Genomic DNA, 27037 nt, shown 5'->3' with positions numbered 1-27037 from the left:
TATAAATAATATAAAACAATAGTCAGTGAGATAATAACAATGTAGAAACAAAAACATTTTTTAAACTGCATGGTACCTTTTGAAACTATGTCTCTTATTATGCAAAACATAAAATATACATCAAATAATTTTACTTAATTTCTATTAAACTATTAAAATGTTAGGTACATTACAATATAACTAATGAACCTCTGAGCCTTAAGCTCTGAAAACAAAATAAAAATCAGCACAGAATTGTATTTTTCTTCTAATGTTAGTTTTGTTATTCTTTGCCTTTGTAAAACAAAATACTCAGTTTGATTACTCCTAGAAATAGAAAACCATGTATGATAAAAGAAAATTAATTATAACATATTAGATTCTAGAATCAGTTATGTTAGATATTTTCTCTATTGATGGCTCATAAACAATTTTTAGTTATATAACCCGGAGTATGCTTGTCAAATTATTAACACATTGCTACCTTCTTAAATTAGCAAGAGCATCACTTCCCCCTCCAAGGTGATATAATCAAATGTGAGAAAACAAAAAACTTGTATTAGCCACTGTAGGTTAGAAAGAGAACATTCTCTGTTAAGAAAATAAATGAAAAATAATGGCACACCCTCAAATTATCATAGATAGCATCATCTAACAGAGAAAACATTGCTTCCATTTCCTTTTCATTACTGCAAAGAGCAATATAAGTATGCAATATACTTATATGACTGGTGAGATATATATGTGAGATACACATCGTATATGCATCATGTATAGGCGTAAATGCATCTGTTCTTTTCATATCACCTTCATTGTTAAAAGGAGATGTTGAATTTGGTACTACCATATTTTAGAAGATATTTTAAAAGTACCTATGTTTAAAATTTACCTTTTCTTATTCCAAAATAACGTATGCTCATTATACAAAACTTTAAATATTACGAAAGTAATTTTGAAGGGCAAATTCATGATCTAATCTTTAACTCCCAAAGTAACCAATGTTACCAGTTTAGCACTGAAGTTCTTTGTTCAGAAATCTACACAGTGAAAAACTAAATATATGGAGCATAAGTACGAGAAAAGTTTTCTACAGTACAAAATTGTAAAGTATTAGGCTGGCAAACAACATACTCTCTATTTGAAACAATTCCCTTTTGAAAAGAAACCAAACTAGTCATTTCTAAACTTTTAAAAACTTTTTTCACTTGACATTTTATGCTGTTAAACTTTAATGAAAAAAACCTCTACTGTACCTTTTTCTTAATCATTAAAATGGCTTAAAAAAAAAAAAAAAGACACTGAAATTATTTAAACTCAGGTACCAGTATAACAGGGCTTATTTTGCAATCTCATGGAAAGCAAACTTTTGTTTTTAGAAGGTTGAAGGAACATTTTAAACTCTGACAAGTTATATTTCTGTTTAAAAATGTGAATCAAAAAGCAAAATGAAAACATTTGTTACATATGGGTGGAAGGTACTTGGGTGTTCATTACATTTGTTTTCAACATGAGTATTGAGTACTTATGTATTCGCTATATTGTCTTTACCTTCCTGTATGTTTGAGGCATTTCACTAATAAATAACTCTTTAAACATAAAGATATTTGAATCCCAAAACATAATCAAGCAACTGTTACCTATGTAAGTAACACGACTAAAGGTGAGCTTGAATGTAAGGAAATTCTCTCCACTTCGTCCCCTTCTTGATGGAAGGAAATTTCTCCATAAACGTGCCCCTACACATTCAGCCATCTCCCTCCCCTACTGCCAATGTCAATTCTGCTACTCTACTATTTATTTTTTCTCATTTGTTTTCTTCCACAGTCTTAAATGATACCATGTGACCTGATAATCAAGCAGCCAGACAAGACGAAAGAAAATATAATTAAAAGCATAATTCTTTACTTATATTTTATCAATGATTTTTTTCTATAAATTACTATATGAGAGCTATACCCAGATTAACCACTTTAAACTACAAACTTCTAGGGCTAGTGTCTGTCATTGTATTAATTGCTCTATTCTTTCTAACAAATGGCAGAGCCAAAGAAGACGCAAAATGTATTCATCTGTTTCTTTCTTTATTCAAATATTTATTGAGCAACTTCTACTTAGCACATACCACTGAACAAAAGAGACAAAAATCTCTGTCCTCATGGAGACTATATTATAGAAGAATCAGGTAAGAAACAGGTTAAAGCATAATATAATTTCAAGATAATCACAGATATATAATAAGTATCTGATGGTGATACTGTGATGAGTCCATTTATCCTTTCTTCCTGCAAGTTCTCCCTCAAACAAGCCCCCCCCCCCCCGCCAATTTCTTTGGATGCATTTGGTCTTATCAGCAAAATTTTAAGTCTCTTTGTCATAGGAACATTGGAGCGTCATGCATAGCTGGCCAGTAGGCTTTTACTCCATCTTTGGACCACTGCAAAATTAGAACACTACCACAGCATATCTAATGTATGATTTACTTCAATAGTGGGTCACACATACTATACTGTCCTCAATCCAAAATCAAATGTTTCCTTGTAGTTAATAAATGTATGTGACTATGTCTCCCAGTAAGCAGACAAGGGAGAGTTAGGAAAAGAGGGGTGGATAACACAGGTCACTGCTTCTTCATAGGGATACAATTCTACTTTTCTCTTAATACACCCTTTTTTCGAACATCTTTTGTCCTTCTCGTGACCCCATTTTCTTCACTTTGATAAGCAACATATAAAAGACGTCTGATCCCTCAATGTTCCTCCTCACTGTGAGAATACAGGTTAAAATCATTGTCTGTAGCTTTCACAATATGAAAAGCATTTTATCCTCTTAGGATTTTTCAGAAAGAGCCTCTTTTTTATTTAATTCTGGCCAAATCTGTTGAAAACAGAAATGAGTTTTATCTCAGAACTTAATCTACTACTGAACACAGCAGCATTTCCAAGTCCCTGATTGAGCTGAAAACAAAAACAAAAAATCTTTCCTATACATTAATAAAATGAAAAACTCCATAGCCCGCCCTGACATTAATATCATGAACCACCATCTACTTTTTCACAATGCACTGAGGGAGAGTTAAGGAGTAGTAATAGCACCTTTGCCCTCTCACTCATCCGAGTTAAAAATCCCATTATATCTTTACTGCATTTTCAGTTATTTCTAAAGGGTGTCTGCATTGCTTGTGAAAGGTAATTCCCCATTCATTCGTTCACATTTCCAAAGCCACTGTCCCTCATTTGGCCCTTGTCATTTCTCAAATACTTCATACCTCCACCAAATAACACCTGTTTAAAACAAACCACCACAGAAGGGGTTGACTCTACTACTCTTCAAACCTCAACGCCTCTCCAATAACTGTGAAATAAAGTTAATTTTTGCAAGAAATTCAAAATATATAATTTTGCTCCTGTTCTCATGTTAGCACTTACATAATTCTGCTACCTCCAGGGCTGTATTTCCCAAAAGACTGTAAGCAACAAATGATAAAGACTTCCTGGTACGGTCTGACCCTTTAATAATTATAGATGTTCACGAATATTTTTTGAGCTGGTTTCAATTTAAAATGTTTATGCTCTTCAAGCTACAACATTTCTGTGTGTACTCTGTTAATCGCCACTGTTTACCTTGCCTAAATGACAGGCTTCTACCTTCATTTTCTGGTTGCAAGCCATTCTCCCTATACTATACTTTTGCTCATGGATCATACATCCCCATTTTGATTCGAACTGAAGTAACACCCCATACTTACCCCACCTGCTAACCATACATATTTTCACTGCTTGGAGACAATTACTGTCTTGTTTAACTTCTAAAATTAAATGTTTATCTCCAACTATGAAGAGAGATGAACCTGAATTTACTACCATCATTGCCTCAGACACCTGCTGCCCATTCCATTTGGTATCCACATCTATAACACAGCTGGTTCTCCTAGTTCTGCATGATTGGGTCTTCATTTCACTATAGCTATGAATGTGGATCTTAGAAGACTTTAGTCCTTATCCCTTATTACCTATGCCAAAGAAGTCAGACAATAGCCAAGGCCAAGCCTAATTCAGAAGAAGCCTTTCACCAATATTTCATAAACAACTTCCCAGGTGCCCTGACACGAGTAGCACCCGTTCCTCTAATCATCCACATCCATTTGATAAGCAATGGGAGAAATTCAAGAAACAATACCAGGGGAGCCTACAACTGTATCAGTATTTCCAAAGCCACGGTTCCTGATCTGGCCCTCGATGAGTGCTTTTTTCCTTTCTTCCTGCAATTCCCCCCTCAACTCCCCCCTCCCCACTTCTTCGGACGCTTTTGGTCTTATCAGTAAAATTTTAAGTCTCTGTGCAATGTTAACACTAGAGCTTACCTTCAACATACAAGCAGTAAAATGAAAGAATCTGTGTTAGGTAAATATGTCATGCCTTAACTATTCATAAATTCTAGATTTTATATAACAAATAAGGAAAAATAGTCATCTTTTCCTTCCCCCACCTATAGTCTTACTTACAGCAAATGAATAAATGGAATTCATGATCTGGAGACACAAGTGTTTAATGAGCTACTCTAATCCAATTAGCTCTATAGACAGAAGCAAAAAAAAGGCATAAAATTGTTCATTCAGTCTTCTGACAATATGCTATACAAATGGGGGTAAGAGAGTAGTCAGCCAGGATTTCTGCTCATTCTGAGGTCATTGTGTATTCTAATGTGGACCCGCTTATAATTACTAACACAGCTCCCTGTTTAATCCAACTCCCCCGGCTCCCTTTTATGTTATGTATCAGAGCCGAGTCATGTGAAATATAGTAATACAACTTCACTGGCTAAGGCTTTTGCTGGATAATCATAAATGTCTTACTAAATGTTTCAAAGGGTACCACTTGAAAGTTTAATTGTAAATTCCACACAGAGTTTCAATTATTGGTGCCACTATCAAAAAAGTAACTGAAAAATTAGATTCTGATTTTTAAGAGTATGTCTTTAATGATAATTCAAGATAATTAACTCAATACATCTAACAAATAAGATGAGTTGGCAAACACTGGGGTTCCAGAATTAAAGTATATTCCTGCTTGGAACTGTTCTTAGTCTATTCGCTTCAAAAGATAATGGAAGCTTCTCAAAACAAAAGTGTCCAGAAGGCATTATGACTAACATCCACCCTTCAATGTGCTCCAAATTGGACATTTTAAACGCCAAACCTACAGAAGATTTATAATGGAATCTCCACTCAACAACACAGCATAGTAGGAGGCATAATGGACCATCTAAAGAACAAACACAATATTAGGAATTTATATTTGCCGGTGTTCATACCATTCACGTTAGCTACTGAATACATTTTCTTCAATCACACAATCACCCTGCCCTTGTACTAAAATCTGCTGGGTTCTTACTTCTGGATGCATCACAACTCAACTTTTCTGCAAACCACGGTATCTAAATGTACCATTTACTCCATCAAGGCAGTGTTCTCATTCGCTCTTACCTGAGTCACGATTCGAAATCCAATTTGTACTCCTCTTCCATTTACCAAATGCTTCCTAGGCTTTACATGATGACCCCTCTCCTTTACCACTTAACTATTCCATTCTCCATTAAGATCTGCCCCTTCTCAACTATTCCTACTATCGTTTGAAGCACAGCATTTAGACTCAAATAGACACTGCTTTATATATTTTTTCCAATTATTTCCTCTCCTTTCCTATCCTCACATGGACTCTTAAAAAAAGCAACCACTTCTTATGATTACTCTTACCTCTGTATTAGATACCAAGTAAATTTTAGATATTATTTATTGATGAATTATTCTAAACTTGTTTCCTACTTCTCATCAAATGATCTCTAAGTTATCTATGTATTATTTTTATTCATATTATTTTGAATGCCATAGAGAATATAATTAAATAATATGTATCGGATAATAACATATAATATTATCAAGAGAAACCCAAGGTAAAGTTTGGTAACAGATTATGCGTTCTGCTATTCAAGGAATGCCCAAACCACATGACCTCCTCCACAAAGGCAGCTACTAGCTGACAGCAGTTTGGCTGCAGATGGCTCACTGCAGTTGACATCTTTATGTATATTAACGCACAATTTATTTTGGATAAAAACTAGACACTAGCATTCCTCAGAACTGTGATGACATGCTCAGCGACTTGATGAAACTGTTTTATTTATGACAATCCATCCAGAATTTGAATGGATACCTTCTGAAACTGTGTGGATTACAATTTCTGCTGCATAATTCAGAAACCATTAACAAACTTTGTGAAATGTAACCTAAATCTGCACTTTTTTCTTCATAAAGCATAGTAATGTTCACCAAAGGCTAGAAATAACATTTGTTAAATCTTCACAAAATAGGGTCAAATGATAAAAGCATATCTGAGTGTCAGTGCAGCCCAACCAAAAAAAACTGCCACTTTAATCAATTTACAAAATAATTACAGTACAAAGACTTGAAAATATTATTTGTATTTTACTACAGCAACACAGAAGACCCCAAATCAGTAAACTGAACTTACACATATATTAACACTTCTGACTGCCTCTCACATGGTGAATTCAAACTTTTATATCTCAAGTGATTAACACACCTTGAGCTATCACACAATTTTGTAGCCTGCGATCCAATAGTTTCAATTAGGCAATGTTTGTGCAATTATTTAAACAACTTATTGATTGTCCTATTATTTCACTTAAAAGTGAAAAAAATTACATTAGTGAAAAGACTCAAAGGGCTCATAAACTTTGTGAACTCATTATATATGCTGAAATTTAAATATCTTTAATTTGATCAGATAGTAACTGGAATTAAGATAATCATTTGTATGTTAACTTGGAAAGGAAAGAAGTGCTTTTAAAAATACATATATGAGGGACTTCCCTGGCGGTCCATTGGTTAAGACTCTGCTCCCACTGCACGGACCTTGTGTAAAAATACAGTTTCATAAGGGATTTTAGCCTCTTTCAGCTTTCTGTGAATGGGAGCCCCCTATAATTTATTCAAATCTTAAATAGTTTTATGTATGTGCATTTTCAAGAATGTATTTAAGGAAAATCTGACTTTAAAATTAATCAGCTTTACATTATTTTCACCTTTTTTTCACAAATCCTAGCCACATTTTTCATTACCATTGATTTCCTTCTGACCATTTTTTTAAATCCTTCCTCTGTCAAGTTAAAAAACACACAGATCTACATATTAAAATTTTTCCCAACAAATACAATTATAGTTACATGTTCACATGATGAAGCCTGCCATTGACTTCTTTGAATTCTTTTACCTAAGTAGAAATCTGATCCGAAGGTTTGATGAATTCTACTGAAGTTTGATTTTCCTGAATAAATGATAGAAATGTCATATTTGTTTTACCAACTGATTTAAAAATCTTTATTTCTGATTAGATAGAAGAAAATAATAGAAAGGTAGTTTATTGTTTTATATTCAGGTAAGAATGTATCTCATCCAGGGCTTCCCTGGTGGCGCAGTGGTTGAGAGTCCGCCTGCCGATGCAGGGGACACGGGTTCGTGCCCCGGTCCGGGAAGATCCCACATGCCACGGAGCGGCTAGGCCCGTGAGCCATGGCCACTGAGCCTGTGCGTCCGGAGCCTGTGCTCTGCAAGGGGAGAGGCCACAACAGTGAGAGGCCCGCATACCGCAAAAAAAAAAAAAAAAAAAAAAAAAGAATGTATCTCATCCATATGGTGTTTATTATTTTCTATTTTACAAACAAGACTCCATCTGCATTTGCTAAATTATTGACTCTCCCTCTAAACTCTGAGTTCTATTCTTAACAGTGAGCAAAGTTATCAACTTCATTATGTCTATTTTCAAAATCTAACAGAGTGGCTGGCTCATAGTAGGAGCTCATGGCTTTCTAAAGAACAAAAAAGAGCTCAGCAATATAAATAAGGCTTTGGTTTGAGCAAGAGTGAGTAGAAAGGTATAAAGTCAGTGCTCTTACACCTCAATTTTTTACACTAAATTTCAAAAATAAACTCCTGCCAAGAAGGTTAATTTCTTTTTTTTTAATTGAAGTATAGTTGATTTACAATGTTGTTAGTTTCAGGTGTTCAGCAAACTGACTGAGATATACTGATATAGATACATATTAGATATATATGGATACACACATATATATATTCTTTTTCAGATTCTTTTCCATTATAGGTTATTACAAGATATTAAATACAGTACTCTGTGCTATACAGTAGATCCTTGTTGTTTATCTATTTTATATATAGTAGTGTGCACCTGTTAACCCCAAATTCTCAATTTATCCCTCTCCCCACCTTTCCCTTTCGGTAATCATAAACATGTTCTCTATGTCTGTGAGTCTCAAGAAGGTTGATTTCTTATAACTTTAAGAATATGTAAAATTCTCTCTCTCTCTCTCTCTCACACACACACACACACACACACTTTCTGTAATCTAGAAATGACTGGTTTAAAATCAATGTGCTCTTCTATTTAAAAATGTTGCTAAATTTAGATCTACCTTCTTGTATGAGATTCATTGCTAAGTAATTCTGTGACCTTGCAAATTCTTACCCTCGGTTTCCCAGTGACAAACGGAGTTAACAATGATGGCAACATCCCTACTTATTAGAATTTTTATACAGATTAATAATAAATACAAATATTTATTCCTGCCAATTTCAAAGCACTTCCACTTATACTGCCAAATGTAATTTTTTTTTAATGGTTTAGATTTTTTTTTTTAACATCTTTATTGGAGTATAATTGCTTTACAATGGTATGTTAGTTTCAGCTTCACAACAAAATGAATCAGTTATATATATACATATATTCCCATATCTCTTCCCGCTTGCGTCTCCCTCCTTCCCACCCTCCCTATCCCACCCCTCCAGGCGGTCACAAAGCACCGAGCTGATCTCCCTGTGCTATGCGACTGCTTCCCACTAGCTATCTACCTTACGTTTGGTAGTGTATATATGTCCATGCCTCTTTATCGCTTTGTCACCGTTTACCCTTCCCCCTCCCCATAGCCTCAAGTCCATTCTCTAGTAAGTCTGTGTCTTTATTCCTGTTTCACCCCTAGGTTTTTCATGACATTTTTTTTTTTAAATTCCATATATATGTGTTAGCATACGGTATTTGTCTCTCTCTTTCTGACTTACTTCACTCTGTATGACAGACTCTAGGTCTATCCACCTCATTACAAATAGCTCAATTTCGTCTCTTTTTATGGCTGAGTAATATTCCATTGTATATATGTGCCACATCTTCTTTATCCATTCATCTGATGATGGACACTAGTATATGACAAGTCTCACAAATAAGAAAAATAAATACTCAGAAAAGTTAAAATGACCTGACCGAATTACAGTAAGAGTAAAGTAAGAAGACAGGCAAGAAACATTGTCTATAGTGAAGTTACTGCTTCTTTATCAAAGGTAACTAGAACTACTGCTGATTGAATTCAGAGGAATATCAGCGAGAGTATTTATGTGTAAAGGGCAGAGCTAGGACTACAACCCAGGTCTTTATATGCCTTACTGATGCTTTCGATATTGGCATTACTTTAAGGAAGATATATAAACTTCTAATAGATTATTTACATCTTTGTCTTCAATGTAGTACTTTTGAAATGTTTGTAAGTAAGAGCCCAGTTTCACCTAAGCTAATTAAGATATGGAACAGCGGAGAGTGTTAGGTATGTGTGATTTCTCCAGGGACGTGAACAATGAGCAAGTTAACCCATCACTGTATTAAGTTTACTGATCCAATAATGATTCTGTTAGTTGTGGGTATCTGCTTTCACAGCAGAACATCTGTTCTTACTAAGCTATACAGATCATCATACTAGCTGCAATAATATGTAGCAACACTTAGTAGACATTACAAAAAGCTGGACATGCAGAAAGACACCTGAAACATCTAGTTATTTAAAAGCTGAAAGTGGAAAAAAGCTTTGGTTCTAATGATTAAACTTATGGGTAGAGCATGAGGAATACATATTTATTTTATAGGTGCAACATCCAAGTAATGAGGAAAATGCTGCAAACTAGACCTCATGGAAAATGAAAGCTAAACAAACATGGCGTTCGTGAACACATTTAAGTAATAAGGATTTTTAAATGATTATTTCTAGTCCTCTAAATTCATGAGAAAATTATTTTAAATAAATTTTGTTATACTCAGGGTATTTTTGTTTTAAATACTATGAAGGATACCTAAGGATTATTAGAGAATAACAAAACAAACAAAACAAAACAAACCCAGAATATTCTTTGTCTTCTAAAAACTTTATGTTTAGAATCAAGGGACTTTATTTCTCTTTACTGGGTTCATTTAAAATTGTGCCAGTTAAAGTATACATGCCTGTGACAAGCAAAGAACAAATGAAAAAACGGACCAAATCTGGCATTACAGGCATAAGGCATTTCAAATCATTACTGTTATCTAGAACCAAAAATTCCTGACATTTCACCAAGTAGAATGCCAAAGCTAAAGATGTGAAAATCGAGACTCTAATTTACCCATTCCTTCATATCATATAAATTGTTTAATCAGTCATGTGATGAATGAGAATTTTTTAAATTACTCAAGTGTTAATTATAAGATGAATTTCCAAATACTGTATGCTAACACATAATTATGGAATCTAAAAAAAAAAAAAAATGGTTCTGATGAACCTAGGGGCAGAACAGGAATAATGACGCAGATGTAGAGAATGGACTTGAGGACACGGGGTGGGGGGGGAACGGTAAGCTGGGACGAAGTGCGAGAGTGGCATGGACACACATACACTACCAAATGTAAAACAGATAGCTAGTGGGGAGCAGCTGCATAGCACGGAGATCGGCTCGGTGCTTTGTGACCACCTCGACAGGTGGGATAGGGAGGGTGGGAGGGAGACGCAAGAGGGAAGAGATATGGGGAAGAGATATACATATGTATATGTATGGCTGATTCATTTTGTTATACAGCAGAAACTAACACACCATTGTAAAGCAATTATACTCCAATAAAGATGTTTAAAAAAATAATAATAATAAAGCAAAGGAAAATTTTTAAAAAAACAAAAACAAGCAAAAAAAAAAAAAAAACGAATTTCCAAGGTTAAAAAAATAGCACAAAGGGCTTCCCTGGTGGCACTGTGGTTGACAGTCCGCCTGCCGATGCAGGGGACACAGGTTCGTGCCCCTGTCCGGGAAGATCCCACGTGCCGCGGAGCAGCTGGGCCCATGAGCCATGGCCACTGAGCCTGCGCATCCGGAGCCTGTGCTCCGCAACGGGAGAGGCCACAACAGTGAGAGGCCCGTGTACCAAAAAAAAAAAAAACAAAACAAAAAAAAAATAGCACAAAAAGGTTTGACATTAAAAGTAAAAGCCTCTCTCTCAGGCACCAAGCTTGCATCTTCAGAATCAATCAGTGTTAACTTTTGCTGTGACTTTTTCTAGTGGCTGCCATTATAACATCAAATAATAAGTTTTGATTTATAAATTTAAGATGCTATGTATTTTCTCCTTCTATAAAAGCAACATTTTTTTCAAAAAACAACCTTATATTATCATGTTTTAGGGTTGTCTTAAGCAATATCCAAGAAATTATATTTGATGTATTAATTAAATATTTTAACACACAGTTAAAGGATGTATAACTTTTTCAGTTTGATTTGTGTACCATCTAATATCATTTCACATTCCACTACTATTATGCAATCACATTTTAGAAAAAAATGACTTTTTAGTCTTTTTAGTTTTCTTCATTTCTGGGGCATAATCAGCTACTCCTTCCCACTCTTTTCATTTTCCATTTTAATAGAGGAACTCCTACAGTGATTGTGATATATACATACATACACCTACATACACATTTATACATATATACATACACTTATACAGTGCCAATGATTTTTATGGACCCTTAAGTGTGAAAAAAAATTCTTAAGCTGCCCTCACACTCCCTCTTGATATCTTGCCTGGATAGAGGATTCATCTAATCACCATCTCTACAAATTTAAAGAAATTGGCTGTCTTCTCTGTTGACACCTGCCTGATTTCTCATCTTTTTGTAGATGCTAATTTTTTTCTCTGTGGAAGTCTTCCAACTTTTCTCCTTACCCTTGGAAATCAGATTATTTCACCAGGATGTATCTATCAGATGTTTTACTAATCTTGCTTGATCCATTGGTGGATCAAAATCTGAAGACTTACATTTTCTTTCTTCTAAGGCCTGACTCCATAGCCTTCATTCATTTTTTTCTGGAACTCCTGTTAGAGCTCTTAGATATAATTTCCATGATTTTTAATATTTCTCTTAAAGCCTCAGAACTCCCAGAGTCCCAAGGGAGCCCCAGAATTTCAGATGACCACACCCCCAAAATGTCTACAACTCCATGGACAAGAGTTTAGAAAGAGCTCCTTATGCTGGAGTAAAATGCTCATTCCCCAGCCTCCACATCACCACAGGAAGGAGTAAAGAGAGGCATCTCAGAATTGTGCACATTCCTGGGTACATTCCCACTCTTTCCTTAACCCCCCTCGAGCTCCCAGCCTCAGAACTATACAAATTAGACCTTTAGTCACCACTAAAAATTCCAGATTCCTGAGTCATCCCTCAACTCCCAGACTCCAATCCCCCAATTAGAGGGAGTGAGAGGACCCTACCACCACATCACCAACCCTCCCTTGGTCTGTGCTATAACCTTCTACTTCATTTTTCTCCATAACACTTATTACCATCTGTCACACTATACGTTTTATTTATTTGCCACTCTTACTAGAATACATGTCGCACAAGGGAAGAATTTTTGGCTACTTTATTCACTTTTACAACTAGCACAGTCCAGAAAAGTGCCTGAAACATAGTAGGTGCTCAGTTAAATAGCTGGATAATTTGCTCTACAAGCTGGGAAAATTCTGGGTCTTCCTTTTCCAGAACATCAACCAGGCCTATTTTTACCCTCAATCAGCCCACTGAAATTTGAGTGTACTAATTATTGATGAAATACCCTCTCTTAAGTATTTCTCAGGAATAATAAGAATTTTATAAGTTCTTTATATTTCCTGAATGGACTCCTTCCTGTGAGGTCAGGTGTTTTGTTTTGTCTTTCACTAGTTTATCCATGTCCTTCCTGTGATATTATTGCTAAAATGTCAAGTGACTCTCTTCAAACCATTCATTTACAGTGAATGTCTCCATTATTTAGAATGGGTAATCAACAGAGGTTTTTCTGTATTTCTTGACAGTTCTGCTTCCCCATTAGTCCTCTTCTTTGAATAAGAGGAAGTAGGATGGCAGAGGGTCAGTGTCCAAAGTAAGGACAGCTTTACTAGGAGGGTAATAGATTTAGTAAATTTGACTCCTTAAGTGTTTTGTTTGTTTCCTCCTTTAAATCACTCTGTTGTGGGAGAGGAGCATTACTTCTTCTCATTTTCTTTCGAAAGCCCTACTTTTCTCATGAGCGCCCTTCCTCAGGCAGTTCATCCCTTCATTTGGAGAATTCTTTGGCTTTAGCCTAAGCAGAAGAAAATAAAGCCTCTTCTACCTGCTGTCTTCCACTAGAGATTAGGAAAGAGTCCACTTGTCCTGTTTGTTCCTCCTGTAGTTCTGTAATTTATTACTTGATCACTACCTACGACCCACTGTTGCTGTCTGTATTTGTGGATGCTAAGCTCAGAGCTTCACTGAGGCTCCATAAGGAAGCCACCTGACAGTGGTTTCTTTAGCTCTGTTTCTGTCACTACCTTTCCATCTACTTTCTATCTTCTAGGAATTCTTCAACCTGCCAATTTATGTTATTGGTGGTCTTTCCCATTTTTTCAAACTACTACACTTTTTTTTAATGAGTACTTTTTATTATTGGTTTTACTTATTCATTTATTTTTTAACTGAGGTATACAGAACTACTATACTTTCAATCTTTTAAAACTGGGACCTCTAGAGAGGAGGTGAACGCATATGTGCTCAGAACCGTGTTGCTGTCTCTGCTTAGAATTTGGGGTGACAAATCACCTTTGTGCTAAAACAGCAAGCAACTAAAGAGAATATTCCTTTTTCTAAAAGTTCTTTCTGCTACTCCATCATCAGGAATGTCTTACTGGCTTTCTTTCTCCACAAATTCCAGCCTCCTAACATTTGGCATATCTCTACTTTTCTTAACAGATTTTTCCCCCTCAGTTTCTCCTACTAGAAGTAGCAGGCTGATTCACCTAAAAGAGGTGGCCAGTGAAGTCATTTTGCCAACCTAAAAAATTTCAGTCATTTTTTGTTTGTTCTTTAAAAAGTTGAGAGAGTGTATATGGAAGTCTAAGTGCGTTTGTTTTTCATTTTTATTTTTTAGCTCCTGAGAGATGGCCATGTTTTTGTTAAACAAAACATCTAGCTTCAGCCAAGATTAATATATGGGCCATCATGATCGAAATAATATGAGGAAAAAAAACACCCACCTAAACCCACTTTTATCACTAACATTTAGTTCATTATTAACAGTCTAAAAAATGACAAGTCATTTCATATATTACAAAATTTCCTAAGAACCAGGAGAATTATCACACATTAGGAATAAGTCTTTCAATCTCTCCTTAAACCTACCTGGTCCCAGCCTAGATATCAAAAGAGATAAAGTAAATCAACAACAACAAGAACAACAACAAGAAACACTGTAGTTACTAACTGTAAAGCAAATGTTCAGTTTCTGTGTCAGAAAGCAAACCCAAAGAGTGAACCTGTATTGCTGAGATTAACTCCATTAACGGACTAGCAAGAAGAGATACAACTATAAACGCCTCTTAGCAAGAAGAGATACAGCTATAAAGTCTAGGCTTGGAGCCAGTGGATTCTTAAGGTTTTTCTAAACAGCACACATCTTGACAACTACCAGAGAGGACACTTAAACATCATCCCCTTCACACAAACATTTGAGTTATCTAAGGTATGAGTGTGTTTGTTTGTATATGTATGTGTACGTGTGTGTATATGTGTGTCAGGTGGGCAGAGGTGGGAGACAGCTGGCAAATTTAGTTAAGGAAGTAAAAGTCCCCTTTCCTAAAGCTTGTGTCTAGGTGTTGACACCTCTCCAGTCCTCCTCAGATCTAGCAGTCATTTAAGAGCCAGGATGTTCAAAGCAAATATATATAGTCATAATTCTGCTTTGGTGACAAAAATATATCAGAGAAATTCTCCTGATCTTTTCAAGGAGAGATACAAGAGACCAGGATTTTATTTTTATTTTATTTTTACCCAATAGGCTGTAAAAGTAATAATATAGAGAATAACTTGCATATAACTCAAACTTGAAAATAATAAATTCATGTAAATTAAAGTAGTATAGAATGTCTAGTCTCTGGCGCTGTCCTGCATGGTAAAACTGTTTACTCAATCTGAGTATTTTTGGACAATTTGACCCATAAGATTACATTTTTCCTTATAGGGAAAAAAATGAGAATTAAAATGAAATGTTACAATTAATACTGTAGATCAAATGGCTCTTGATTGCTATCTCAGAACCCAACAACTTATGATATTGTATCTATGTAGAAAACAATTTGAGAGTAAGCTGTCAAAGTCAACTCTGTTTAAAATATTAAGATTATCTATGACATCATATTACAACTTCAAAAGAACTTCATATATTGAAAAATACCTTCTCATACAAACGTTCAGCTAATCCTCCTAAAAACCCAATGTGTTTAACAGAGAACATGTTATTTCCATTGTTTATATGGTATCACTGTTACAGAAAGTGTAAGTGACTTGCCCAAGCTCATCTCCTTAATAACGGGGATGCTTTTTTTTTAGCCATTGAGACCCTCTAACTGCCGCCCCCACATTCCCAACTCCTGTCAAGTGTGTCCAAATTCTTATCATTCTTCACATTCCCAGCTCAAATACTTCTATTTCCATGAAGATAGTTGTCATACCCCCCAAAGATAGTGATGACTTCTTCGTTTGATCTCATAGCACTTTCTCTCTTCTTACCACGAGTAAATGGACTTGGAATCAGAAGATTTACTTTGGGTTCTGGTTATTTACTATCAGGATGATCCTAACATAGTAACCACTTGAACACCAATTTTCTCCCATAAGAGAAAACAGAATACATGACCATAGAATTATTTGGAAATTTAATTTTGATAAAACAAATAAGAAGGAACTATGTGAACTGTAAAGACCTATACAAAGTTACTTTTCATATATATCTATTTTTTCCTTTCTTATTTACAACTTTTATTTCCCCAGTTTTCTGGTAGAAGGAAGACTCCATATCTAACACATACTTGATTCTATCAAAGTACTTGATGGTGCTTCGCAACCTGGCATTTGATACACATTTGTAAAATGAATGAAGGATTGAAGGCATGACTACGTTAAACAAGGTAAGTTTCATAAAGGAGAATGCTCACCGCTACCGACTAAATGTGGAAGACCTAAATCTGACTTAAACTTTTCTCCAATCTCATTGAGCATTTCTTCGCCACCACTTCAGGCAACCTAGATTTATGCCTGATTCCCTAAACATACCCTGTATTATTCTGGCTCTAGGTCTTAGGCTAAATCATTACCCCCTTTCATGTTCTTTATCTGTTGAAATAATATCCATCACTATATACCTAGCACAAATGCCATTGTCTCCATGAAGCTTTCCTTATCTCACCCACTGGAAATGGTACTTCCTACTTGGAAGTTCATAATGTTTGCTCATGTCTCACAGCTTTTATCATTTGACCACATACTTCCTTGTGTGTGTATGACCTAAGCTAGTACATTTGGATCATGTTAAGATCAGCATTATGTTTTACTTATCTTTATAGCCTACCGAACGTGTAGTAAAATGTCTTCCACATTGTAGGTACTCAAATAATATATGTGGCTTGAAGGTCCAACTACAGGTTTCTGCCTTATAAATTGCCACAAAAACATGACAAACATTTTATAAAAAGATCATCTACTGTTTGAAGTCATTATTACTACACATTCCTATCAAGATGGTATACTATGAACAGAAACACATCTTTATCAGAATTTTTATATATATATACACACACACACACACATATATATATATATACACACACAATATGGAATATTACTCAGCTGTAAGAAAGAATGAAATTTTGCCATTTGCAACAACATGGATGCACTTGGAGGGCACTATGCTAAGTGAAATAAGTCAGACAGAGAAAGACAAATACTGTATGATATCACTTATACATGGAATCTAAAAAATACAAGAAACTAGGGGCTACAACAAAAAAGAAGCAGACACACAGATGTAGAGAAGAAACTAGTGGTTACCAGTGGGGAGAAAAAAGGGGAAAGGGGCAGCATGTGGGTAAGGGATTAAGAGGTACAAAACTATTATGTATAAAATATGCCACAAGGATATATTGCACAACATGGGGAATACAGCAAATATTTTATAATAACTATAAATAGAATATAACCCTTAAAAATTGTGAATCACTATTGTACACTTGTAACATATTTTATACCTCAACTATACTTCAATAAAAAAATTAAAAGAAAAAAAGAATGTGGAAAACAGTTTAAGATATGAAAAAAAGCTACAAATATATAAACCAACTATTTATAATCTGATTTCCTCCATAACTTAAATGTTCTTATTAATTGCAATTTTACCACTGAAGTATGGCTTATCTAAAAATTTAAAGTACTCAACATGACTTTTGGTAAAAAGAGTAAAAGATACCTTAGCGGAAAACCAGAGGTTGACATATTTTAAATGGACATCATTTTCAACTTTCATCACAGTAAGTATCCAAACTAACGTAACAGCTACCAATAATTATCACTGTTGTTTTTATCAGAACATAGATTGCATTTATAACAAGGGTACACAAGTCTCCTCTCTCGCGGATATTTAAATGACAGAATCCTTCATTGCCTGCTGCCTTCATTCCTTCTTGTGCATTATACAGCCCACTAACAGCTGTTCTCTAGATGGACTCAATGGTTCTGTGCCTTCTCATCGGGTAGGGGCTACTGCATTTCTTTTAAAAATGTATTCTTTCAAACCCTAACCCCTTTTATTCTCACTTATTTTATATTATTATACCATCTTCACTGTATTATTTCTTAACTCCAGAGAATTTCTAAGTTCTGCAGTTTTATGTTTTCTGTCCCTTCCCCTGAACGTCCCCAAATCTCTACCTATTAAAATGCTATTTTATTCAGGGACTTTAAGCACTGAGTTGACAGTAACTGACCTGCTGAGAATAATTTTTCTATCCTGAACCAGAGTAAACAACCTTGAACTCATTTGTGTCACAACTGGCCCCTTCATGATTCAGTCTGCCAGGAAGGCTTACCCAAAGACTTGGAGTTATAAACTGTGATCCGTCTAAGAAGACACCCATAAAGTTGAACCTGTTCTAATGACTTCACTTTTTTGAAGTGACTTACGCTGTTATGAATGACTCTCAACTAATGAGGGAAGCATGCTCTCACAGTGTATAGCAAAATCACTGGCAGGAAAAGGGGATGTGCAGTTTGAAAGAATGTATTCAATTTCGTATCAAAATTGTATTTAGAATCTGAAAACACTGTCCACTTTTTTTCGCAGCATAAATAGGATCCCATTTAAGAATATCATATCAAGAGTGTCATGGTAGGTAGGAGCATGAATTTAATAGCTGATGAAAAAATTAATATAATGTAATAATAGTGTGGATTTTACCCATAGAATGCAATGAGCAAAAGCTCAGCATCTATCAATCAATTCATACTTCCTTTATGTGCCAAATTTATCAGAAATTGTAGCAATATTTTGGAGAAATATTATTGGAGAAAATGTTGAAAAACTCTAATTTACATTTGGCAGAGAAGAAAAAGAGGAAAGTAGGAAGGAAGAAGGGAAAGAAGAAAAGAACCAGAGAAAAACAGTGCCATCCTATCGTTAACAGCAATAAACTAAGCACCATTGTGTAAGATGATGATATGGTTTAAGAGCATGAACATAACAAAAAAATGCACTTACCTCGGTTAAATGAGGATTGGGGTTAAAACCACAGAGGCTACAAACAGTGGTTTGACACTCAGTGCATGTGTTAAAATTGGCCTTTTCTGGAACATTCAACAGAAGTTCAGTGGTATTGCAAAGAGGACAGATGGTTTTGGGGAGGCCTTGTACTGGAGTCTGTGCTGCAGATGGAAAAGTTTGTGGCTGCAGAGGTTTCCCTGTTTGGCTTACAGGTTTTGTAGATTGTTGAGGAGGGGGCTTTGCTGGGCCAGGCTGCTGAGGAGGAGGCTTCATTGGGCCAGGCTGTTGAGCTGGAGTCTTGCCTGGCCCAGGCTGCTGGACCTGAGGTTTCGCTGGCCCAACCTGCTGAGCTGGAGTCTTTGCAGGCCCAGGAGGCTGAGCCAGAGCCTTTGCGGGCCCAGGAGGCTGAGCCGGAGTCTTTGCGGGCCCAGGAGGCTGAGCCGGAGTCTTTGCGGGCCCAGGAGGCTGAGCCGGAGTCTTTGCGGGCCCAGGAGGCTGAGCCGGAGTCTTTGCGGGCCCAGGAGGCTGAGCCGGAGTCTTTGCGGGCCCAGGAGGCTGAGCCGGAGTCTTTGCGGGCCCAGGAGGCTGAGCCGGAGTCTTTGCGGGCCCAGGAGGCTGAGCCGGAGTCTTTGCGGGCCCAGGAGGCTGAGCCGGAGTCTTTGCGGGCCCAGGAGGCTGAGCCGGAGTCTTTGCGGGCCCAGGAGGCTGAGCTGGAGTCTTTGCGGGCCCAGGAGGCTGAGCTGGAGCCTTTGGCCCAGGCTGCTGAGCTGCAGGCTTTGCTGTTCCTGGTGGCTGGGCCGGGGTCTTTGGGGTCCCTGGCTGTTGAGCTAGGGCCTTCGTTGGCCCTGGCTGCTGAGCTGAGGGCTTTGCAGGCCCAGGCTGTGGTGTGGAAAGTTTTCCAGGTCCAGGCTGCTGGGCTGGAGGCTTTCCAGGACTTACTTGGTGAATAGGTGGCTTGGATGGGCTTTGCAGTGAGGGTTTAACTGACTCTCCCCTTACTGTATCTGTCTGTTTAGTCTGAGGCCTGGCTGCATCTCTTTGAAGTGGCAATTTTGCCTGGTCTGTCTGAGGAGCCTGGGTGAGGCCCTGAGTTGGCTTTCCTGTTTCTGGAGGCTGCTGAGGAGACACTGATTTGGGAGAACCGTCCTGCTGAAGCAGGGCCCTCACAGGTCCTGGCTGCTTAGGAACTGGCTTGGGTGACTGTTGTTGTGATGGAGGCTTTGTGATTCCTTCAGGTTTTCCTTGTTCCTTCTGAGACATTTTTTGCTTCTTGGAGGCTTCTTCCTGGGAGGCATCAGGGTCTGATATCAAATCAAAAGGACTGAATTTATTTACAACAGAGGAGACAGCACTTAAAGGATTAACCTCTGAGAGGAAGCCAGGCATCATACTAGACTTGTGCTCTTCCTTAAAATCAGTTCTGGATTTCGATTCTTTCAAGCTAATAGTGGAAGGACTCCTTCCAGGCAATTTCTGCTCCGACCTCAGAGTGTCTGTAGTTCTACTTTTACTGAGACCAGGCTGAACTGGACGCCCTGGGTCCGGCGGTTTTCCTGGCTGCTTTGGAGGTTGACTACTATCCAACTCTTGTTTCCTAGAAGAATGAAACAAAAAGAAGTGAAAATAATGGAAACTATCACAACTCAAAATAATATTTAAAACCCATTACTTTCTTGCATCTTCAAAATTATGATGCATAAATATAACTAAAATCCATTTTTGCAGCATCCTATAAGTAATCATAAAATTTTTAATGTCTTTGTTACTTTCTTTACATGGATACAGATTTTCAACACGGAAGTGAAGAGGAAGGGGAAAAAACCCCATACTTGCTACTATAAGTAATGAACTATTAAGATATCTAGTTAGAAAGTATTTATAATAAAAATAATTTATATTTACTTAATAGAATCTAGCCATACTTCAAACCTATTTAAACATATTAACTCAACAGATCAATGCAAAGCCATGTTCCAGTACTTTTATGCTCACAGGATGTATCCTTTTTAACCAAAAGTTATAGTCAAGGAATGCTAGCCTCCCAAATACCAGCACACTAAGAAGTGAAAATATTCATTTTTAAATGAGATTGCTGCAACTGTTTTTTGTTTTGTTTTTTACTTAATAGTAGAATTTACATTAGCTACATAAGACATACAACATGACATCACAGGACCTGGTAAAGGAGGTTTTTCAGGAACTCTGAAAAAGCTGATCATCTATTCAAGTGTTGACAGAATATCTGTCAAAAAAGGTTAACATCTATCAAATATTGTCCTTATTAAACTTTATAGAGTAAGAATTCCTACTTTAATTAGAAAATTCTGAGAAACAATTCTTTCTTGTGGAAGAACAGTGTTATATCATTCAATTATTTTTCTTAATCTGAGATCTCTCTATGTAACAATATGATGCTTAAAGCATCTTGAGACATACATAGCCTGATGTACAAATAGCAACAATCTGGTTGTGACCCCACTTTTGAAAAGTACTGTTACCTTCCTCAAAGGAAGAAAAAACATAATGATCTCTTTACTTAATGTTTTCTACAACACTTACTATTACCATTGTTAATTAGTCATTATTATTGACAATGACTTAAAAATGCAACAAGTAATTAATTTGCAAGATTTCTTTTAACTCATAGACAAATACACAAGATGGATATTTTTAAAATAGTTTTGGAAACATCAATTTTAAATGACTATGGCTCAATAATTAAAATACTTGTTTCTCATATACACTTTTACCAAGTACGTTAAATTTTAAACAAGCTATTTTTTACTGATAAAATTGCAACTAATAAGAACATGCTGCACTAGAATTATGGGATAAATCAAATTATAAGTACTTTGTTTGATTTATGTAACATTAATTTTGGAAAAGATTTCTTTTTAATTAAAAGAAAAAGAGATAAACAGAGTGATTCAGTAGCACTTAAAATATGAGATGATCACAATAAAGTTCTATAGGTTTTAATTTGTTTGAATAAAATTTACCTGCTAACGGACCAGCCTATAACTTTTTCATTTCAGGTCATCTGGTACTTATTATGAATTAAGTTTTTAAACTACCCCTAATGATACAGAAATTTGAGTATAGATCAAGATGTAAGGCATAGTAGGAAGAAACACAGAAGTATTACTTCTAAATAGCAAAGTGTCAGAAAGAAAATAATCTATAAATGGCAATGTATGCCACAAAATGATTTTCTAATAAAAGGTGAATAAATACAATTCTTAGTTCTGGCCATTTCCTCCAGGAAAAAAGGTTACAAAAGCTTTAGATACTACCATGTCCCTGAAGCCTGTACTTAAATAAGGAACTAAAATTATTATCCTAATTGATTCCAACAGTTCTAAGAGATCTTTCAAAACACACTGCTACATATTTCCATTGGGGAAAATAATTTTGAATGTTTCCTTATAGGCCCCATTATGTGCTCCCTTCCGTATGAAGGCAAAAGAACCATAGTAAACAACCCCAAATAGATTATTTTCAAAAAGTTCCACTGTTTAGATAATCACATTATTCTAGAAATGTTCCATATTCAATTAATAAAGTTTACCATTCCCTTGAGGGGCAGATGCTTAGGAACTATCCTATGAGCGTTTAGGCATTTTATTAAAGAAATCTATATTTAAACGAATACCCAAAAAATCTATTCTTAACTGTGCTCTCTTGAAAATACTATTAAACTTAATCACTGTTTTTGTGATATTTCACTTAATCCAACATACGTACAAAACAAATAAATTTTGTGAATACCAAATATTTGTGACAACAATAAATACCAAAAGTTAAAGGAAGCTACTTGCATTAGAAATTATAACTGCATGTACTTCCTATGAATATTAAGTTCTATTATATTATAGAATCCCCCTGTGAGAAAATACCCATACAGCTATAAAGACTACAATTTAAACTTAGTTTTAGTTGCTATAATTATGTAAATAAACGTCAAACATGGAGATCTGGGAGGGAAAAATAGAAAGACAATCATTAAGAGAAGATACAGGCTTAATACCAAACAAAAATATAAAGATGTCTTAGCTATGTCTTTTGATGAATTTCTGATTGGTATGACAGTTGTGTTAAAAAGAAGAATGACCAAAATGCAATCTGTGTCTTCTGTACTAGACTATGAATTCCTAGGGAGAGATATGTTTCACTCATCTTTTCATCACTAGAACCAAACCTGGTAACTAGCAGATGAGTATTAATGTTTGATGAATCAATGAATGAATGAATAACAGTGAGTGAACAAATGAATGAACATATCAGGTTTTTGTTTCCCTCTAGATTAACGTCTCTTGAATTCTTTTCACTTTAAATTCTTCTACAGGTCTTGTGAGATATAAATGGAAACATTCCATATTCATTTGGGCTTGCTGCTCTAGGAAGAAAAACAATTGTGGAGGTGTCTACCCAGCAGCGGAGGCCTAAAAGAATGCTAAAGAAAATAACTGACTCAGTCAGAATTGTTACTAAATATTCTACTAATCAGAGGTGTTCTTCAGTAAAGCTCTTCTCATATGACACATCTGTAGGTGTAAACAGAATGAGTAGAAGACATAATAAAATTGCATTTCCCTGGATCGACAATGAATCGAAAATCCAGAAGCATTTCATTTGTAAGCTCTAACTTCTAGCTTCTAACTACTCAAGTCTTATACAACTTCCCTTTTCATTTTACTATTGTCATCCTCAGATTAGAATTTTTCTTTCACAGGTTAACAGAAAAAAAATGTTTCAGCAGCAAATGAGATAAACATGTATTCAAGACTAAGAATATAAAAGCAGTTGGAATACTAAAATATTTTTAAATGTAACACAACAGGCAATGACACTTGACAGCGTTAAGTCATAAAATTTTATAATAGAAATATAAGCATCTTTAGGAATGTCCGTTCATTGTATATTGCAGAGGATACCAAGACTTAAACAGGCTAAGAAATTAACTCAAGGTTATAAAACTAGTTAGTCACAGAAATCTGGTATCCTAACTCCTGGTGGGCAGGAAGGGGAGGCAGGATTTCCAGTACATTGCACTGACTTCTCCATATGTAAAAGAGTATAGGTACATCAAAATAACTCACGACAGTGAATAACTCAATATACAACTTGTCTGCAGCCATCACTGCCAGTGCCATTCACTGCTGATACTGATATCACTACTCTTTATATGTATAGGGTTCCTTCAAATTAAAATCCAAGCAAAAATATTCCTGTCAAATTTTAATTAATCCTTACTATGGCTCTACAAGATGAGTAAGATAAGTATTACTGCCTTATTTAGAAGCAAGGAAACTCAGGCACATATGGCTGAGAGTCAGTTAAAATTAATAAGGTCTCTGGGCTCTCAACCCTTATTTCTTTAAAAAAATAAATAAAAAATCAAAGCCCACCCTAATTCGCACCACATAATCTCCTAAAACTTGAAATGATTTGGATATACTTTCTTATATATACTTAAATTAATATGTGTTTATTTGGTTATCACATATGGGGATAACTTTCCAAACTTAAAGACATTTATAGAAATCTCTCAGTAAAATATAAGCAGGTTACCAAAATCAGACACGTTTATATATTTCAATGAAGCTTTCATCAATAACTGTTTAGGCCGCAGACCACCTATTGATAAGAATTCTACCGTAACAAAAACATCAACAGAGAGCTTTAAAAGTATGCTAACTGATACAAATACTGAACAAAACACCACACTTTCATAGGCTAAGATAATATTTTTTAGCCACCCTCTGAATACAAGGAAGAAATGTAGAAATCAAAGCTCACACTCTTCTTGGTATTTGTAACCAGCATGGTAAACCTGTTGCTTGTGCCTCTTAGGAAAAATTGTAGAAGAGTTGGCATACATTTCTAAAGGGTTAATAAAAGTACTGTACCTCATTATTACCCTAGAAAAATCTAGTATATGAACATTCAAAATTTTTTCTAAGTCAGGTTTTAAACAGTAGAGAAAATAGTACATATCATAAACTGTACTCTTAAGGGAATAGGTAAGAAAGGCTTTATACCAGAAATAGCCCAATATATTACTAGTTTAAAAACACAGAAAAATATATTCAATATAATAAAGCTAGTCTTTACTAGTAGTGTTGGTTCCCCTTCAAGAAAATAGGGTTTTTACCTGATATAGTTTACGAATTTAAGATTTTATGTGAAACATATTGCCATTGCCACTATCCACAAAACATTTCTACTGTATTAGTTACCTGACAAAATTATATGTATATACTTATATTATAGCTCCTAAGTGTTTTTATTTTATAAAGTACAGGATAAAAGCCTACACCTATATCCATATCTTTCATATTTCCAGTATCTCTAATGAAAATTGTTAGGTTATCATAAAGTAGGAGTGGTTTCAGGACCACGGACAGAGGAATGTCCTGTCTCTGAACATGCTACGAGGGTGCAAAGTTAAAGGGTTTGTTTACAACAAATAAAGGCAGGGCAGGCACAGTGATTATACCCTCTTAGTACTCTAATTAGAAAACAACTAATTTATTGGGATGGAGGAATACAGAGACCTAGAGAGGAAAATGAATATGTTACTATTATAGATTAGCTCTTAATTGCCTGTCCAAGTTGCTATTTGTCTTTAAAAGTATGTACTGGAAACTAATTTGAAGGTAACACAAATTCACATGTTCTTCCGTAAACTGTAAAACGCTATTCCATATAAAGGAGCGGTGGTTTAAAAAATAGCATATGCTAATTCATAAATACACGTACAGCACCTGCACTGTTGTGACCAAACCATCTGTTTAATGCCACACATATTTTAGGGTTTCTCATTGAATATAAAAGGTGTATTTATTCTATACCTTCTGCCTAAACAGCTCCTGTTCTCCTCTGGGGGGTAGGGTGGGAAGGAAAGACAAATCACCTCCAGGGGAATTAAAGGTATTGTTACAGAAATATTTAGACATCATTCACAGAGAGAAAGACCCCGAAATGACTGAGGAGGTTTAAACAGAAACAGGTAAACACCCAGCTCTCTCCATTTCCTAACACGTCCGTTTTGTATTAATGGAAGACTTCCAGATTAGTAAAACACTGGAGGGCGTCTCTCCACGCCACCCTAGAAAGAAAAGGTTCCAAAAGGCCAGAAATCACAACCTAAAATCACAGTTCCAAGAATGCAACCCTTGACTATCCCATCAGAAACTCTATAAGGCATCATTTTTATCCTGCCCAACAGAAAGCTTATGCTCTCTTTACCACCACCCCATTAGGGAGAATAAAATGAACGGAGGCGACATATATGTACTGCCGTGCCGGCACATACGGGCTGGCACATATGTGCACGGGAAGCTGTACATATATGCCCGGACATATACATCATGCTGTGCGTGCCTGTGCATGGAAGGCGGCTCCGCAGAGGCCGGAGGAATGCTTCCCTTGGGCAGCCCCTGCGCCCTTGACATGACAGCAGCGATCTGTCTCCTCTCCTCTTCGCTCAGCTGGCTCAGATCCGCCTCCATGCCGGCCGGAGTCACGGTGTGCAAGGGGCTCCCCGCCCCGCCAGCCCCTTCTCCGGCAGCCGCTACTGCCGCCGCCAGCCCTTCGGGGAGCCCTTCCCCTTCCAAGCTCGCCTCGTTGCCCATGGCTTAGGGAAACTCGGGGCCACCGCGCTCCCTCCTTGTGCTGCCTCCCCGCCGGGAAGCCCGTGGCCGCAGGAGCAACCGGAGACGGGGGCTGCCGCCGGGCGTGCAGGCGGCGAAGTCCCTGAACACCAGGCGGAGATTAGTCCCTCTTGCAGGTGATGACCGAGGCCAGTGACTCCTCCATGTTGGACAACGCCAGGCAACCTTTGCGGAAGACAACTCCCGACGCCGCCTCAGCGCCCCAAGCCGGGGAAAAGCAGATCTGAGCGGTGCCAGCCGGGCGCCGTCTGCCCCTCCCACCGTGCCCCGCCTCCTCGCCGGCGCCCTCGCAGTGCGCATGCCCCTCTTGGAACAGGTGATGCCTGCGCCCGCACCCATTCCACTCTGCGTCGCTCTGTATCCTTCCTCACTCTCAGCACCGACTTAAAGGAGCCCAGCGAGA

General features: G+C 36.6%; 1 protein-coding gene across 1 annotated transcript in view; it reads right to left on the bottom strand.

The window, feature by feature from the left end:
* Positions 1–26595, bottom strand: part of PCLO (piccolo presynaptic cytomatrix protein) — a gene marked incomplete at both ends in the record, with an annotated part of 365582 nt that extends 338987 nt beyond the window's left edge. The window contains 2 exons of the mRNA XM_082662011.1: positions 18956–20552; positions 26345–26595. Coding sequence (XP_082518137.1) covers positions 18956–20552; positions 26345–26595 — 1848 coding nt within the window. The remainder of the gene's footprint in view (positions 1–18955; positions 20553–26344) is intronic.
* Between the last annotated feature and the right edge of the window lie 442 nt (positions 26596–27037).

This window comes from Grampus griseus (genome assembly GCF_964374135.1).
Source record: "Grampus griseus genome assembly, chromosome: 9".
Lineage (NCBI taxonomy): Eukaryota > Metazoa > Chordata > Mammalia > Artiodactyla > Delphinidae > Grampus > Grampus griseus.
Note: the sequence above shows the minus strand (reverse complement) of the source record. Positions and strands in the feature narration are given on the sequence as shown.